The following is an 18609-nucleotide window of genomic DNA, read 5'->3' on the forward strand; positions in this document are numbered from 1 at the left end:
CTAGTTATATTCTATGAACATGTTAAGTGCAGCATATGGGGATGAGAGATAACTGACTGCTTCAATCCTATTCTGTAGGTGGTGTACATGCAGTGCATACACACACAGTCAAGCCCTTGCTGCCGTCCCACCTCCCCACTTCTAAAAGTGCAAAGACAAAGATGCTCAATAAAATGACTGGAGGATTGGGGGGATAGAGTAGACCTGAGCGAGGAGGAGTCTGGATATAAATGCAAGGGAAAGGGAGAGGGGAATAGAAAGTGAAAACAAAAGTGAACAAAACCTATTCATGTAATCCTGAGGAAACCTTTTTGGAGTGTATCCTCTATTGTAGAAGCAAAACACCTATCATGGCACTAAACGGTAAAAGAGACCCCATTTGGGAAAATTTTATTGAAGTTTTTGTGGGTAAGATGGTATGTGTGCAAAATGCAAACAGTGCAACAAAGAAATGTAAGGCCTCATTGCCTAAATGAAACAGCATTATAAGAAATGTGTACCTATTATAGTGTGTACCTACCTTCTAAAAATGAGACCATCTCTGAATATGTATTAAGGTTATACAAGAAGAATGTAATTTTACTAGAAAGTGATGATTAAATAGAAACTTCCTGATTAGTGATTTAAATAATTAAAATAGAGTCTGTGAAGTGATTCAACATCAATCTGATTTAAATCAAATAGCCCTGGAAAAGTGCAATTAAATCACCCTCAAGAGCAGAATATGGAAAGATGGGGAGTGTTGTCCAGTCTCCCCACCAGCATCATGCCATCATCCCACCCACTAAGCAATTCCCAACTGGTTGGGTTCAAGCAAGGAGAGAGAAGAAAACTGTGCCAGAGAAGCAGCCAGGGTGGGGGAAATAAATGAGACACAAAGCATCTGCAAACATCCACGACAAAAGCCCCAATTCTGATACTTGCCAAATTAGTAGGCCAATTTTTAAAAAGTTAATAGTTATTATCTAAACCAGGGATTCTCAAACTTGGGTCCTCAGGTGTTACTGGACTTCAACTCCCATAATCCCCAGCCTCAGTGGCCTTTGGTTGGGGATTATGGGAGTTGAAGTCCAATAACACCTGAGGACCCAAGTTTGAGAATCACTGATCTAAACCCTTTGCAATTCTTGACCTGATAACTTGACAGAATGACTTGGCTCAAGGCATTAAGAACTTGGCATAATGGTACCTTGAAGTTGATTTTGCAGCTTCTTTTTCTCAGGATCATCTGACTCCCCTTCCCCATCACTTTCATTCCTAATGCAAGTTCAAATAAACAAAGAAAAGCAGCTAAAACGGAGATTCTTTTTGAGTAGAAAAATCACACACTTTCCACCTTAAAACATGTTACTGTCAGAAGGTCAATCAAGTAGTAGTATTTATTTTTGTAGGTGGAAACAGGAGTTAAGTTAGATCTTTCTTAATCAACTGAATGACCAGAGTCTGTCCAATGACAGTTTGGTATGAATCCATGGAGCAGCACTTCTGCTGACAAAAGAGAGACTTTTTAAAATATATGCTAGTAGAAATAAAAAAAGGAGTCACTGGCACCCAAACCAACATGAGAAAGGCAAGTCCTGTAGTTTACATGAACTGGCATCATAGTAAGCAAGCCTATGGCTATAGCCCATAAAGCTGAGACTGCAGGAAAAAACCAAATAGATTATTAGAAGTTATGTTCTTGAAGGAATGTTCCCCACCCAGTGTGAATCTTGAACTTGCCCATTACTCCTTCCTCACCCACAGCACAGGGAGAAAGTAACAAGCAAAGCAGACTGCATCACATTTATTTGAATGTAATATCTTCTTGTCTACCTGATCTCTCTCTGGAAAGAATGGTGCTCTAAAACAAATACCATGTTCAAACAAGCTTGGTACAGTCCTGTTCATTTATTACTTCTCTGCATAGTGTGAGAGCTCCCCTGAATATAACAGCTGACCAGGCACTCCAAGATTACATAAAGGAAATGGGAAACAAAGCAGCATATAATTAGAATGGGCAGTAAACACATCACAAGAAGCTGGGGTTAATGTTTTTAAAAAACCAATATAGAACTTGTGCTAATGAAGCTGTAATATAAAAAAGAGCACATATATTGGAGTTAAGGCATTTTTATGCAGTGTTCTTGCACCACTATTTAAAGCATGTAAATAGGCAAGCAACTTGGAAAATGTGGAATAAATGATGTGAACATACCCTTTTTCATCAGCTGGACCAGATTCTTTCACTGGCTTTGGGGGAGCTTTTTCTTTCTTTTTCAGATATTCCTTCAGCTTTTCTGCTCTGTCCAGATACTCAGTACACTTTGCTCTGATGCTTTGTTTTGCTTTATCACCCTGTGCTTCATCTGAGAACAAGAAAACATTCTGCTTTACTCTACAAGTCAAACTTTTAAAAAGAAGTTTATCTCAAAAATGTCTAATGAAAAGTTGTCTAGTGAAGACATGGGTAGATTATTCAAAATGGATAATTCAAAAACAAAATATCACTACAGTATTAGAACTTCTTCAGTAGAGATTCTGGGAAAACAGACATTCATAGTTTGCTTTCTTGGAGGAAGTAGAACTTGACTTCAGCTCTAAAATAAAGTTTATAATAGGCTTGGCCACGTTTCAAGTTGTAGACTTTAAACTTGCAGTGTGGTGGGCCATTTAAGATGGTGAGAAGAAAAAAAGAAAAGGAAACACACACATATACACGCACACCCTAAAACCCTGGCAAAATAGCTTTCTTTTCAGGAGCTTCTTAAAGGACAGAAGGGAGGGGCCATCATGAATCTCAGGAGGCAGAGTGTTAAGGAGGGGCCTGCAACAGAGAAGGCCCTCTCATGAGCCCGGGCCACACATACCTCCCCTTGGCCTGGAACTCTGAGAAGGCCCACCTGAGACGACTGCACAGGGTGGATCGAAGTTGGATGGGAGAGGAGGTCCTGAAGGTACACAGGCACCAAACCCTGAAGGGTTTTATAGGTGATAACTAGCACCTTGAATTGGACCTAGAAGTGAACTAGCAGCCAATGCAGCAACCTCAGCAAAGGTGAAACACAACCATATTTTCTGCTGCCCATAAGCAGCTGGGCTGCGGCATTTTGGGCCAGCTAAAACTTCCGAGTCGTCTTCAAAGGCAACCCTAAGTAGAGCGCATTGCAGTAGTCCAACTGAGAGGTGACGAGGGCATGAGTTACGGTTGCCAGGGCCATTTAATACTTTTAATTAGTTTTATCTTCTGAGATAGTTTTATTTGTTTTGAGTATTTTAACTGGTTTTCTATTGTTTTGTATTTGCTGTGTGTTTTAACTGTGTACACTACCTAGAGATGCATGTATCAGGCAGTACAGAAATATGATAAAACAAATAAGGATCACTGCATATTATCTGGAACTGTTGTAACTTCCTAGAATATGAAGACTTTCTTTAAAAATATCAAAAACGACAGTCATTTTGGATTTAGTATAGTAATCCTTACATTTGACAACATGGAGAAAATACTGCACAGCATGCTGATACAAGCGGAGGGCTTCTTCAAAGTTTCCTGCTTTATCTTCTTGCGCTGCCTTACTAGCAAGGTCTATTGCTTTCTGTAAAACACAAAGAAGAGACACAACTAAGGTTAAACTTCTATTAAAGAATAGGTCCCAAACAACATTTCCAATAGAAGAATACAAGAAACTTAAGCTATACTGGATGAGGCAAAATCTTCATTTTGAAATAGACAGACTTTATTATTATTATTATTTATTTACACAGTCAGACAGGTGTTATTGACTGGTTTGTTTTATCCAGACATCGAGTCCTTCCCAAGGACCTGGGATGGCTGAATTTTATTGTCAATGGTTATAGACATCGTCGCAGAATATAGGCTGTTCCCAGTACAGATGCTTTTTGTAATTGGCTGGTGGTGATTTCTGTGGCCCCTATGGTGTTGAGGTGCTCTTCAAGTTGTTTTGGAATTGCACCTAGGGTGCCAATTACCACTGGGATTATTTTGGTCTTTTCCTGCTACAGCCTTTCAATTTCAATTTGTAGATCTTTGCATTTTGTGATTTTTTCTATTTCTTTTTCTTCTATTCTGCTATCCCCTGGTATTGCTATGTCGATTATTTTGACTTGTTTTTCTTTCTTCTCGACTACAGTTATGTCTGGTGTATTGTGTGGCAGATGTTTGTCTGTTTGTAGTTGGAAGTCCCTTAATATTTTTGCATCTTCATTTTCTACCACTTTTTCAATTTTATGGTCCCACCAGTGTTTGGCAACAGGTAGCTTGTATTTTTTGCAGATGTTCCAGTGTATCATCCCTGCTACCTTGTCATACCTTTGTTTGTAGTCAGTCTGTGCGATCTTTTTACAACAGCTGATTAGGTGGTCCACTGTTAATAATAATAATAACAACAATAATAACAACAACAACAACAACAACAACAACATTTATATCAAGCTCTTCCTCCAAGGAGCCCAGAGCGGTGTACTACATACTTGAGTTTCTCTTTCACAACAATCTTGTGAAGTAGATTAGGCTGAGAGAGGAGTGACTGGCCCAGAGTCACCCAGCTAGTTTCATGGCTGAATGGGGATTTGAACTCGGGTCTCCCCGGTCCTAGTCTAGCACTCTAACCACTACACCACGCTGGCTCCCACTACACCACGCTGGCTTTACACTAAGGTTTGGAAATTGTTTGTCTTGATCTAGATCACTTACAGTAAAGCAAGTTTCAGTTTCTAAAAGCATGTTACAACATAGCCTTCAAGGGAAAGTGTAATACAGTACTGTGAGCATGAAAAATTAAAATGAATACAGGAACTAAACACAGAAATGTAATTTACCCAATATTTTCTTATTCCCTATGGTAAAGTGTGCCATCAAGTTGATTTCGACTCCTGGCGACCACAGAGCCCTGTGGTTTTCTTTTGGTAGAATACAGGAGGTGTTTACCATTGCCATCTCCCATGCAGCATGAGATGATGCCTTTTAGCATCTTCCTATATTGCTGCTGCCTGATATAGGTGTTTCCCATAGTCTGGGAAACATACCATCAGGGATTCAAACCGGCAACCTTCTGCTTGTTAGTCAAGCATTTTCCTGCTGTGTCACTTAAGGTGGCTTCTTACTCCCTACCCACCAATAAAATTGCAGCTGTTTACTAGGGGAACCGAAAAACCTTGAAAAGGGCTTCTTCCCTCTGTAAGCATGAACCTGCCTGTATATTCAACTGTTTATTAGTGATGAGCCCGGTCCGTTCCGGAGGCCATTCTACAGGCCTCCAGACCGGTCCGGACATGGGCGATTCGGGGTTCGGGTGATTGGGCTGGGGGGTTCCTTTAAGAGCGGTGGGAGGGTTTACTTACTCCTCCCGCCGCTTTCACCCTCCCGCGCCCATAGTTCTTTTAATAATTGGGGTGGCCGGATACCTCCCTTAAGTATACTTACTTCCCTTAAGTATACTTCTCTTAAGGGATACCTCCCTTAAGTATACTTACCTTAAGTTTTGCTGCTGCTGCTGCCAGCTCCGCTGCAAAAGGATTCAATAAGCCTGTAGTGCATGTGCGCTTCACATCTCCGCCGACGTGCTTCACGTCTCCTCTGACATGCACGCGCACTACAGGCTTATTGAAGCCTTTTGCAGCATAGCCAGCAGCAGCAGCAAAACATAAGAAGGGGCGGCAGGGAGGTATCCACAAATTACAAAACCAGCAACAGCCACTGGAAGAGGATGCTGTGCTGGGGGTGGAGTGGGCTAGTTGCTCTCTCCCTGCTCAATAAAGAGAATCGCCGCTTTAAAAAGGTGCCTCTTTGCTTTATTCATTTGACCCTTCCATTTGCTCATATAACCAAGGTAGCAAATAATGGTTAAAGGAAGGTTGCCCTGTAAAAAGGGTCATTCCTATAATTGAAGGCTAAACTGTTTTTGTCTTTCCTGTTGGTAAATGAGTGTATTTGTGCAAGTTAATCAGATCCACAACATCTTCAGAACTGCAAGAATAAGAGTGTTCAGATCTGCACAAGGTAGTGTTTTGACAACAGCAGATGCTGTCGCTTTGCCAAGGCTGAATGGCTGTGAACTTGGTCAGTAATTTAAATGAGAAAACTTCCAGCAGCTCCAAAGAAGAACAGAATACAATACATTAAAAACAGACAAGATAGTGGGAACAGTGCCATACTGCACTCTAACAGACAACCGGAAATAGTTCCGGAAATAGTTAAAGTGTTATCTCCTGGGGAACTGAAGAGCAAGATACAGAGAATTTAAAAAGGTAATACATGACTGCCAAGAGCAGAATTGCCTTCGTTATTCAGTGCCATGATGCAGCTGCAACCCACCATGGATCCAGGGGAGCCCAGGAGTCAGCATACAATGGTCCAAGTCAGGTAATAGCAGAGGAAAAAGAAAAAGAGAAGACAGAGAAAGGAAACAGGACAGAGAAGAGGGAAGAGCATACACAACGAAAGAATCATGAGGTGTGGTTGCTAGAGGGAGGAGTAGCAAAAACTGTGAAAGCAGTTGCTAAAAAAAAGAAAAAAGTAGTGATGGCCAGAATCACATAACATTTAACTCTTGAGAATATTTTGATATTCAACTCTTAAGTTGAATATCAATTAATGATACATCATATGAAATGTAGGGATCAATCACTCTTGTTCAACTAATGCTTCTCCTCTCCTCGCCTCATGCTGTACAGGAGCTCTAGTTCTCTTGTTTCTAGGGCAGGGCTCAAATGTAAGTGTGGTGCTTGAGCCAGGCAATGGAGGGATGTGCCAGAAAGGCGGGGGGGGGGGTTGCTCTCTCCTCCTCCTGGTCACATCAGTCCATCACCTGCTTGAGCCAGATGCTAGGAAGAGGAAGGAGCAACCAGCCCCTGCCTTGCTTGCTCACTCCTCTTGGTCACTTCCACCACCTGCGTGAGTCAGAAGCATGCAACCAGGAGGAGAAGTGAGCAAGCAAGGTGAGTCCACCTTCACCTTGGAACAGAGAGAACTGCTGAAGACAAGAGATGAGTCCACCCCCACTTCACCCCCATGAAATGGGGAGCAGCCTGGGTCCTAGAGGCAAGAAAAATTTGTCAAGGCATTTTCTAGTTTTAAAGGATGAGGTCCCTGCATCAGCTGCCTTAGTCCTGTATTCATCTGGTGCAGGACTATAAAGCTTACAATACAGCTCTGTGTAGTCTCTTGCAGCGCATTATTTGGAAATTCACTCTCCTAGAAGAGGATAAAGAGCCACATGCAGAGCAAGTGCAGCTTGTTGATCAGAGGGCAACTACTTACTTGCCTTATGGAAAGAGATGAATGACAATTTGTGCTGCTGTTCAGAGCATTGGGCCTAACACAGACATGGACTAAAATATAAATATTAAAAGGGCAATAGAACAAGAACTACGTATTCTAATAGTTTGCATTCCATCAGCAATGGGCTCACACGCCCTGAAACTTGATCACATTTATTCTAGAATTCTTTCTGCACCAAGTACTCTACTATGCAGTACCCACCATTACTAACACAATTAGAATCACCAATCCACACAAAATTATGAACAGAAAGGGTGGGGAAATGCTTTACCTGTCCCACTTGTATGCAGCAGTTAAGACAGCGCACTTAACAGTCTCAGTTGAATACTAAACCAGTGGTTAGAGAAAGTTTTAAACTGTGCTCCCTGAAAGCTGATTAGGATGCCACAATGAGAAGATCAACAATGGTGGACAAGTCTTGTTAAATACAGCTTGTCCAACACTGCCAGTGTTTCTCTGCATCTGTCACAGAGGAAAGCATTGGGGGCATTCTGGGTGTTTTCCTAGATCAAACAAGGTACTAGTGGGGCCCAACAAGCCTGACACTGACTTCCTTTAATTTAATCTGCATGTTAGAGCATTCCAACACAGAATTCTCCACAATACACAGGTTCCTCAGCAGACATATGGGGTTTCTTTGACAAACAAATCAACAAGCAGAGTCTCTTCAAAAGGTATGAAGTTGAAAAGCCACTGGTTAGAGTAATAAAGAAGTTTTAAAAAAAGGTCACTTCCCTGTGACAAAATAAAAAGTCATCCCCCACCACCAACCCCTTGCACACAGTGCTAGTAAATCTCTGGAACAGAAGTACTTCTTTAAGAAAAAGTCTCAGTTCCTCACAGCTACCAAGTCGTAACTAAGACTAACAAAAATTCCTAGGATGTCAGAAGTCTAGTATACTAAAATCCTGTATGCCCCCCCCCAAAAGGTGGAGGGAGCACACACAAACAAGCATGATGTACCCATGTAACTCCCCTTACCATAATCCACTACACCCATTCTCAAAACAGCCCTTACAAAAGTATTACAGTACTTCCAGTGCTTAATTTTTTTTTAAAAGAGAGGACCTGGGGCTCACATCTATGTGGAAGGCATATCCATTACCCTGAGGGCACTTTCTAGTAATATAAGTATAAGGAACAGGATTATGGTCTTGCATGAGCACGATGGGAATGTGCTCTGTGCATGCACAAGACACACTCATCTTCCTACTTCTCATATCAACTGACTTGCTGTGTCAGACCAAGGGTCCATCTCATCCAGTATAATCCAACAAGATCCAGTCAGGAAGCCCAGAAGCAGGGTATGAAAGCGAAGGCCATCACCTGTTCTAAAGATATCCTGAATGTGGAGATTTCACATATTTATCAATTACATTTTTATACCGGCTTTCCTACCCAGTGGGTACGCAGAACAGGGCACACTACCACCAAAGATAAACACAGTTTACTTAGGTCCAGGATCGTTAATAGACCCAGCTATGAATTTGTCTCTGTGGTTTTGGTGTGTGTTTGTTTTTAAATTTAAGAACATAAGAACAGCCCTGCTGGATCAGGCCCAAGGCCTATCTAGTCCAGCATCCTGTGTCGCACAGTGGCCCACCAGATGCCTCTGGGGAGCCCACAGGCAAGAGGTGAGGGCATGCCCTCTCTCCTGCTGTTGCTCCCCTTGGAGCTGGAGATGGCCTATAGCCCTCAGACTACTAGTACCTCAATTAGTGGCCACCACGATCAGAGGCAGCGAATTTCTTGTTAATTACAGGTTGAGTTGAGGTAAGGGGTGGCACTGCCTTAAGTCAGGCTTGGACCGCCTCACGCAGAGCCTCTCCCTCGCATCCCGGTACTCCTCCCAGCCCACCGCGCCTGCCTGCCCTCCCTCTCCCAGCCTCCCCAGCACTCCGCGCCTGAGCTCAACGCTCCAGCGTAAGGTGCTCACCTGCAGGTTGGACGTGGCCGCCATGATGGGCGGGGCTGACGGAGAGGAGACTGGACCAAAGAGGCCGAAAGGAGACTCCCCTAACAGACGATCCGCCGAAATCCAAAAACCCTCCGCCACGCGCGAGACTGGGGGGGGGGGAGAGCAGAAGGCGGCGACAACAACAAAAAGTTCAGAGCCCTTCGCCACTTCCGCAAGCGAATCCCACGACCGGTCGGGACGAAACCAAGCAGTCTCTTCCGCTTACGTCAGACGCCGATCGCGTCACTCACGCACCGCACCCTTCATTGGTCTTAGGAGCTTGGCTATTGGGAGGGCAAAGCGGAAAGAGAAAGCGGCTACTGGCCGGGGAAAGAAGGGAAGAGCGGAGAGGAGCTAATGCGGCTGCGTGATTTCCACGCATGCGCAGCGCTTTCCATGTTCTGTCTAAGTTGGAACGCTTCGCCTCGCGGTTTCTTTCATGTGGTTCGTGACAGCCTTTGCTGGCGAGTGACCGAAGAATTTACGCAGCCGCTGTGTGCGCGCTGCAGTTGTCTGCCGTCCACGGTGTTCTCTCGTTCCTCTCTTGACAGAACAGAAAAACGATATGCCCTTTTCTTCCGACTTAATCTTTTGCTTGCACGAAGGGGAGAAACGTTATTGGTACTTTCGCTACCACACTGCCATCATTTTAAGGATCCAACACGCTCTCCATGCTCTGAAGACACCGAACAGAAACATTTGCCGCCTACGCATATTATTAGCTCCAAAATTAAAAAGTCTGACAGCTGAACTATACTCGGGAGTAAGCACAACCGAGTCAGTGAAGTTTGCTTCCAAACAAGTGTGCATTCTTTCACTGAAAATGCACTCAGAAAATTACAGGAGAAAGGAAGCCATAGCTCAGTGGTACAGATGAACATGTGTTGCAGACACGCTCTGGATTACTTAATGCCACTGCCTCTCTTTTTCTCTTACATAAGCGCACGTTCTGTTCCCTGTGTACATTCTTAAACATATCAACTCAGAAGCACAAGGCCCATAGAAGACTCTTACTTCCCAGCAAACAGCTTTAGAATTAGGCTGAAGCATTTGTTCCCCTCAAACAAACCTAGAGTAATAGAGAGACCTTAAAATGCTATAAACTAGATGTCTGTCTACAAAGAAGATTATGATAGACCCCTGCTAACTGAGCAAAGAAAGTAAAGTTGTGCTGCCAAGTCGACTCCTGGCGCCCACAGAGCCATGTGGTTTTCTTTAGTAAAATACACAGAGGCATAACTATAGGGGGAGGGCAGGGGGGGCACGTGCCCCGGGCGCCATCTTTTTTGGTCACGTGGGGGGTGCCGCCATGACCAATTTTTTTATTCATTTTTAATTTCTTGTTAATACAAATGTTTCCTGCTCAGTGCAGCAGCGCTGCAGCAGTCAAGGGAGCGCGTCAGTGCCCCCTTCCCCACGAGCGGTCCCTTCCGCGCCGCCTGCGCCCCTCCCCCATTGCTTTGCTGGCGCCTGGCGACCAGTCAGTGGCCTGGCTTGGCAGCAGCGGCGGGCACTTGTGAGGAAAAACCTAAGTATAATGTAGTATGTTGGGGGGGGCAGTGGTGGGGGCGCAGTGGGGGGGGTGCCATTTCAGTGCTTGCCCCAGGCGCAATTTTCCCTAGTTACGCCTCTGAAAATACAGGAGGGGTTTACTATTGCCATCTCCCGTGCAGTATGAGTGAAGCCTTTCAGCATCTTCCTATATCACTGCTGCCCAATGTAGGTGTTTCAGCAGGGATTCGAACCAGCAACTTGCTCCCTAGACAAGTTACTTCCCCACTGGGACACTTTTAAAAGTGATGATTCTTTTACATTTAGCAGGTGGAGAGCAACTGGCCATGTTCAACCCCAGCACAGCATCCCTCCAGTGGCTGTTGCTGGTGTCTAGCTTATGTTTCTTTTAGATTGTGAGTCCACTGGGGACAGGGGACCATCTTATTTATGTAATATTTATTTTTTTATGTAAACCACTTTTTGAACTTTGGTTGAAGAGCGGTATATATATATTTGTTGTAGTAGTATGCAAGTGGTCAGAAGTGGATATTCCATGAGGCAGGATAAGGTGGTTACCTCAAGTGTGGGCATGAGGAGAGGTGCAGGAGCACATGGCTCTTGCAGTTGTCTGTTGCTTAGGTCATACTATTCATTTCTCCCTCCTTGTGAGAAAAGGACCTTGTGAGGTCCTTTCCTCCTCCTGATGAGGCACGCTTCTTTCCCCACTTCCCTTCACTTAGACAAGCTAGGAAAGCCCCTCTGGCCACTGCTTGCCTTGATGACATAGTCTGAGTGTATCTACTTGCTGCCCGCACAGCCTTGACAGCATAGCCTGGCCTGAGAATGCTTAGCACCTACCCACAAGTTGCAGGCTATGTCATATTGTCCTTTACCTCAGGCAGCAGTTGGGTCAATCAATTCCTTTATTACGATCACAGACCAGCACAGTTTACAAACAGAAGTCCAACAAAAAAAACCTACATAGCCTACAGATTTATGATAAAGTGGTTAAGTACATACTTAAGTATACAGATCAGTTAACAATGATTCTTAATGAACTCCTGGCAGATTTTAATGGCTCTCAAACAGAACTTAGTCACATTATAAGATCTCAGGTCATTCTGGTCATTTAAAAGATAATCAAGAGAAAAATAATCTGTACTACCTCGATAGCAGCTAATAAAAGGGGTTATATGTTTACGCTATATAGCTTGGTAAAATTGACAAAAGAGCACATGAGCCGTTGTTTCGCTATCTCCCAATTTGCAGAGACAAGTATGTTCTTTGTAGGCAATTTTTAAAAATATTTCCCTTCCAGGACTGCTGATTGCAAGGCATTGCATTATGCCTGTGTCAGAGCTCTTTGGTATTTTGGCACATTTATCTGGTTTAGGTATATGGCAAGGTTGAAACTCAGAACTTGGTTGCCCAAATGTACACCAACAGGAATTGAGCCCTGATCAATTTGATGCTCCATATCATATATTCTTTGTCTGAGTTTGACCCTGGCATTTTCATACTCAAGAGTTATTAATGCAAAAGAGAAGAAACCATAATGATGCAGCCCTTCATCCAGCTCTCTTTCCCACCTGGAGTGATAGCTATCTTTTAGCACAAGTGGAGGGTGAAAAACCAGCTTCAGCCAGAATTCGAAGATATTAATCCATGCTCTGGCCTTTTCTTTAAGCATTCCTGCTTCCAGACATAGGACAGCACTGCGCACACACTGGGGTACCTGAAAAACGTTCCTCAGGAACTTAGATTGCACGGCTTCTACCTTACAGAAGTTAGAGTACATGCCAAGTTGAGTTCCATATAGGAGATGTGTTCATACTTTGGCCAAAAAGAGCTTTATTGTGGAGGGGATAAATTTGTCACCCCTAGAGCGATGGAAAGATTGGATTGCTTGTGTACTCTTGTGTACATTCTGCCCTACATATTCTCTGTGTGCACCCCTTCTGCCTGAAGACTGGAATATTATGCCAAGGTATTTGAAATACTTAACTTGTTCTAACCTGTGCCCATTTAGTGACCAGTTCCGAATCTTTGGTCTCTTTGCAAACACCAGGATCTTAGTTTTGATAATTTCTAAAATGTGTTCTTTGCAATAGGCAGCAAGAGAGCACAAAGCCCTTCTTAGACTTATTGGAGTTTGTGAGAGAATGACCGCATCATCTACATATAGAAGTATAGCAAGATGTCTGCTAATTTTGGTGGATTATGGTCTAGATTATCTAAATGGGGGACAAGAGAGTTAATATAAAACTTAAATAGCAGCAGAGCCAAAATACATCCCTGTCTGACTCCCCTGAATGTGGGTATTTCTTTGGTGAGGTGTCCCTGAGCGCTGCAGTGCACCCTTACATGAGAGTTTTCGTATAATCTGAACATCCAAAGAAGTAAACGGAGGTCTACTGATGATCTCAATAGCTTACACCAAAGTTTCTCTCTGGGGATCAGGTCAAAAGCAGATCTAAAGTCAATAAATCCTGCATATAGAGCAGAGTTGAATTTGGAAGTATATTTTTCTACTAGGTGTTGTATTAAAGCAGGGTCCATAACAGAATGGCCTGCGCAGAAACCAGTTTGCTCCTCAGCCAGAATATTTTCAGAATCCATCCAGTCCAGTAAACGCTCATAACTTATTTATCTTATTTATTTATTATTTCTCTGTGTAAACCGCCCTGAGCCATTTTTGGAAGGGTGGTATAGAAATTGAATAAATAAATAAATAAAATTAATTAATATAGGTGCCTTGCACACATCTTGCTTACTATACTAAGAAGACTAATCGGTCGGTAATTTTCAGGTAGCTTCCTTCGTCTTTAGCATACTTTCCAGTAGGCTTATGAGATCACTCAGCATTGTGAAGATGTCATCCACCCCAATCAAAGATGGTGGACGCGTAAACTTTTGAGGCGCAAGTGGGTTAACTTGTGAACTGCCTAACCAATTTAAACCAAATCTGCTACAGATGTAGGGACACATAGGGATTCCCAAAGGGTGTGGTGTGTGATGATGTCATCCACTCCAATTCAAGATGGTGGCCACACGACTATCTGAGGCTCAAGCAAGCTAATTTGTGGACTTCTAACCAATTTAACCCAAATTAGGTACAGTTGCAGTGAGTGACTCATAGAGATACCTCAATGGTGTAGTCTGTGATCATGTCATCCACCCCAATCCAAGATGGTGGATGCATAAACCTTTGAGGCACAAGTGGGCTAACTTGTGAACTGCTTGAACAATTTGAACCAAATTTGCTACAGATGTAGGTACACATAGGGATGCCCAAATGGCATGGTGTGTGATGATGTCATTCACTCCAATTCAAGATGGTGGCCACATGAACAACGTTGGCACAAGTGGGCTAATTTGTGGACTACCATTTGAACCAAATTGGGTACAGTTGCAGTGAGTGACACACATGGACACTTCAGTGGCATGGCTTGTAATAATGTCATCCACGCTGATTCAATATGGCGGACACAAACTTTTGAGGTGCAAGTGGACTAACTTGTGAACCGCTTAACTGATTTGAACCAAATTTGCTGCAGCGGTAGGCACACATAGGGACACCTCAATGGTGAAGATTGTGACGATGCCATCCATCTCAATTCAAGATGGTGGACACGTAAACTTTGGAGGTGTAAGTGCACTAACTTTTGGACAGTCTAACTGATTTGAACCAAATTTGCTACAGCTGAATGGACACATAGGGATGCCCCAATGGTGTAGTTTGTGATTATGTAACCCACCTCAATCCAAGATGGCAGATGCATAAACTTTTGAGGCACAAGTGCACTAACTTGAGGACTGTCTAATCAATTTGAACCAAATTTGGAACAGCTGCAGTGAAGGACACACAGGGACACCTCAATGGTGCAGTTTGTAATAATGACATCCACCTCGATCCAAGATGGTGGACACATGAACATTTGAGGTGCAAGAGATCTAACTTGTGGACCTCGATTTGCACCAAATTTAGTCCAGATGTAGAGAAAGTGAAAGGAAAGTAGGCTGATAAGTTCTTACTAGAACAAGTTATAGATTGGAATTATTATTGCCACTCCCCAGTCCTTAGGGACATGTTCAGTCCTATCTATAAAAGAAAAAAGAGAGGCCAGGATCAGGGCCCACCATGCCCATTCCCTATTTCCATCCCTGCAAATTAATCAAATTAATCTGAATTAATTCAATTAATATTAATCTTAGGAATGATAGAGTCCCACAAGGTTTCTCAGTCAACTGTAGGCAAGGGCAAACATTGTCAGGATCATCAGGAGAAGGCATAACCTCCCTAAATGTCTGCCTGGAGGCAGTGATGGGCTGGATGTGAGGTAACAAGCTGAGGCTGAATCCAGATAAGATGGAGGTACTTATTTTGTGGGGTTGGAACTCGGGAGATGATTTTGATCTGCCTGTTCTGGATGGGGTCACACTTCCCCAGAAGAAACAGGTATGCAGTCTTGGGGTGCTTCTGGACACAAACCTCTCCCTGGGGTCCCAGGTTGAGTCAGTGGCCAGAAGTGCCTTTTATCAGCTTTGGCTGATATGCCAGCTGCGTCCATTTCTTGAGATAAAACCTCAGAACAGTAGTACATCTGCTGGTCACCTCCAGACTTGACTACTATAATGCGCTCTATGTGCCTTTGTACGTAGACCGGAAACTGCAGTTAGTCCAGAATGTGGCAGCCAGACTGGTCTCTGGGTTATCTCGGAGAGACCATATCACTTCCATCTTATAAGATGTACACTGGCTGCCGATAAGTTTCTGGGCAAAGTACAAGGTTTTGGTTATAACCTATAAAGCCCTAAACAGCTTAGGCCCTGGGTATTTAAGAGAACACCTTCTTTGCTATGAACCACACTGCCCATTGAGATCATCTGGAGAGGTTCGTCTGCAGTTGCAAACGGCTCGTCTGGTGGCTACTTGGGGCTGGGCCCTCTCCATTGCTGCCCTGAGGCTTTGGAACACACTTCCTGCTGAAATAAGAGCCTCCCCATCTCTTACAACTTTTTAAAAGGCAGTCAAGACACATTTGTTCACCCAGGCTTTTAATTAGACATTGTTTTAACTGTGTTTTAATTGTGTTTTAATAGTTTTAACATTTTAAATTTTAGTGTGTTCATCTTTTAATTGGTTTTTATTGTTTTGTAAACCACCCAGAGAACTCACATTTTGGGCAGTATAAAAATATGATAAAATAAAATAAAATAAAATAAAATCTACTGAATAGCTTTAATTGTCATGCAGAGTTAGTGAGAGGGGAGGGAATTTGACCTACAGTTCAATCATGTTCAGGGGTACACCTAGGTAATTTTGGAGCCTGGACCTAAAGGCCCTTGGAGCCCCACCTCCCTCATACTGCAAGTTAAGCACCATTCCCCTACGCACACACACACACAGTATTTTTAACACATGGGTTCTTGAGGGCACAAGCAGCAACTGGACTCACAAGAATGTAAGAATCGAAAACAGGTATATTTATGCAAATATGCATAAGCAGAAACATTTCAACCTGCAACTTAACATATTCCCATCCCACATATTTCTCTCCACCTGATCTCTAAAGCACCTGGCACAGGTCATAATCACACTTGGCTGCCCAGTGCAGTGCGGGCCAGTGGCGACCACACCACCCCAGGACAGATTTGGGGGCCCCCTGGGGGTGTGGAGACCCTGGACTTTGACCCCAAAGTCCAGGGGTAAGAGTGCCACTGATCATGTGCATATTTCCTTAGAAGTAAATCCCATTGAATCAGATGGCCATTTGCTGCAGCAAAGACATCTTGTCTTCCACCATTCTGTCAGCAGAGCACTTCCCTGGGCTCTACCTCCAGATACAGTTGACTCTGCCCCAGGCAAATATGCACTATTTTTAAAGGTAAAAATACAAAACATGATAATTAATAAAAAGCCCTATACTTAACTCCCAATGTCTGTCTATCTAAATGAAAAATCTTGCATCACCTCATACTGAAATCTGAACTTTAGTGGCCCTCCTGGAGTAGAGAGTGTCAGGGCTCGAGTGCAAATACAAATAACACAATGTCCAAATTTAGAAAAGTTATATCAACAAATTAAGTAATGAAACTTCTTGTCCAGCATCTTTATCTACTCTGATGGATAAAGAACTTGAATTCAATAGGCACTGTTTTAGATGAGGATGATAACAAAACGTTGCAGCATTAGAAGTAGCTCCTCTCCAACAAAACATAATATGCTGCTATATAAAAAAGGAAATGAGTCAGAGCACATACCAGTTTATAAGCCAGTGAAACATCCAGCCAGTAAATATACGACACCTGCTTCTTACTTCAGCATAAATGCTTTTGTTAGAGGTCATAAAGCATATTTTGTGGCCATCTCTGTTGCTTCACATCACTTCCTGTTTATACATCCATACATTCGTACCCTAGGGCTACAGCAGTGCAGGGCACTAGCATTGACTTGTTAATGCCACAGTTGCACTTGACAAGGGAAGCAGAACTCTTGCCTGCTCAAAAACACCCCCACACTCTCTCTAGCCCCTTGCTCCCAGCTGAGGCCTGAGAAGGTTGTGCCACACTTCTTTCACATTTGTGATGTTTCCAGAGGTGCTCAGCAACGGACTGAGTGAAAGGTGGCCAACCATGTTCTGGCATTATAGTTCTGGATACACTGTAGCCTGTAGCAGCTGGTGGGCAGGGAAGAACCTGGTCACTGAGGCTGGAGCCTACCCACCCCTCCCCCTTCTGCCACACCAGTGGGCTTGGGTATTTACCCAAGCCTACAATCTTGGAAGAAAAAAGAAAGTGGGGGGGGGGGCGCAGAAAAGCAGTGGGAAAGTAGAAAACAGAAAGGTTTTGTGGAGGGGAAGGGGGAGGCAGAAGCAGAAAAGACATGGCAAACAGTAGGGAGAAAGGCAGAAAAGGAAGGGCAAAATGCAGAAAGAGGGACAGAAGGGAGAAAGCAGGGATTGCATTCCCCCTTCCACCCACCTAACAAGCTAGTAAGAGATCAGACTTACCAGCAGCCAGGAAATCCTCATGGAGCTTCCTCCAGCCCCTCCTCCACTGCCAGCAACTTCCTCGTTTGGTCTTACTGGCTGGAATAGCTGCTACTCAAGCTGCTCCAGCCAATCTGATTCCTAGGTGACGACTCCTGGCCCTGCTCCGAGGAAGAAGGAAAAAACAGTAAAAATATAATCCCTGAAGTAACCAGGAAGTGCAATTTTTACCCATTATTTTAGTTCTTCCTGGAGGCAGTGCCAGGAGGAGCCCCCTCGGAATCAGATTGGCTGGAGCAATTTGAGTAGCAACTATTCCAGCCAGTGAGTAAGACCAAAAAATGTTGCAGGTAGGGGTGATGGTCTGGAGGCATCTCTCCCTGCTCTGAGGATTCTCTGGCTGCTGGTAAATCTGAACTTTTACTAGCATGTTTGTTATTGTTTGGGTGGGGGCATACCCTCTTGCCCTTACTGATCAGCCACCACTAATTGTAGCTGGCAAGAGGAGGGATAGGAGAGTGCCAGCAAGTCACACTCTCCCATTCCAGTGTGCTCTTTGGTAAGTCTGATCTTGCCCCTGTTTGTCTTCCATTCAGCACTTGTCTGCATAAACTTTCCCTCCATGTTCTGGAACCCCAGGGTTCCCAGGAGAAACTCAGGTTTAGTACTTGCCTCTGCAGAGAAGTGCTGAATGTGGGATGAGCACAGTGTGTGGCCTTGGAGGGGCATGGCTCAGCACCATACCCCTGTTTGCCCTCTACATGAATACTACATACTCAGAATTATAGTGTCTGAACAGGGTTTATGACTTGCTGTATTGGTGCAGCAGTTCATAGGGTTGTTGCCTTAGGTGGCACATTGAAACAATTACAGGAACAGAATTG

General features: G+C 43.7%; 2 protein-coding genes across 7 annotated transcripts in view; one reads left to right on the forward strand and one right to left on the reverse strand.

Annotated features, from left to right (window-relative positions):
• The window catches only part of VPS4B (vacuolar protein sorting 4 homolog B), a 50236-nt gene extending 32437 nt beyond the window's left edge, over positions 1–17799 (reverse strand). The window contains exons 1-4 of one of the 3 annotated variants that reach the window (XM_053245326.1): positions 17747–17799; positions 3467–3578; positions 2198–2348; positions 1190–1257 (exon numbers count right to left, since the gene is read on the reverse strand). In XM_053245326.1, the coding sequence (XP_053101301.1) occupies positions 1190–1257; positions 2198–2348; positions 3467–3578; positions 17747–17767 (352 nt within the window). In that variant the 5' untranslated portion in view covers positions 17768–17799. The other 2 variants (XM_053245325.1, XM_053245327.1) reach the window with 2 other exon arrangements.
• A 101-nt stretch (positions 17800–17900) lies between these two features.
• SERPINB5 (serpin family B member 5) overlaps positions 17901–18609 on the forward strand; it is a 68001-nt gene continuing 67292 nt past the window's right edge. For 2 of the 4 annotated variants that reach the window (XM_053245311.1, XM_053245322.1), the window contains exon 1: positions 17901–18131. The gene's annotated coding sequence lies outside the window, so the exon portion shown is untranslated. The remainder of the gene's footprint in view (positions 18132–18609) is intronic. The other 2 variants (XM_053245312.1, XM_053245313.1) reach the window with 2 other exon arrangements.

The sequence above is a fragment of the Hemicordylus capensis genome, chromosome 4, assembly GCF_027244095.1.
Source record: "Hemicordylus capensis ecotype Gifberg chromosome 4, rHemCap1.1.pri, whole genome shotgun sequence".
Classification (NCBI taxonomy): domain Eukaryota; kingdom Metazoa; phylum Chordata; class Lepidosauria; order Squamata; family Cordylidae; genus Hemicordylus; species Hemicordylus capensis.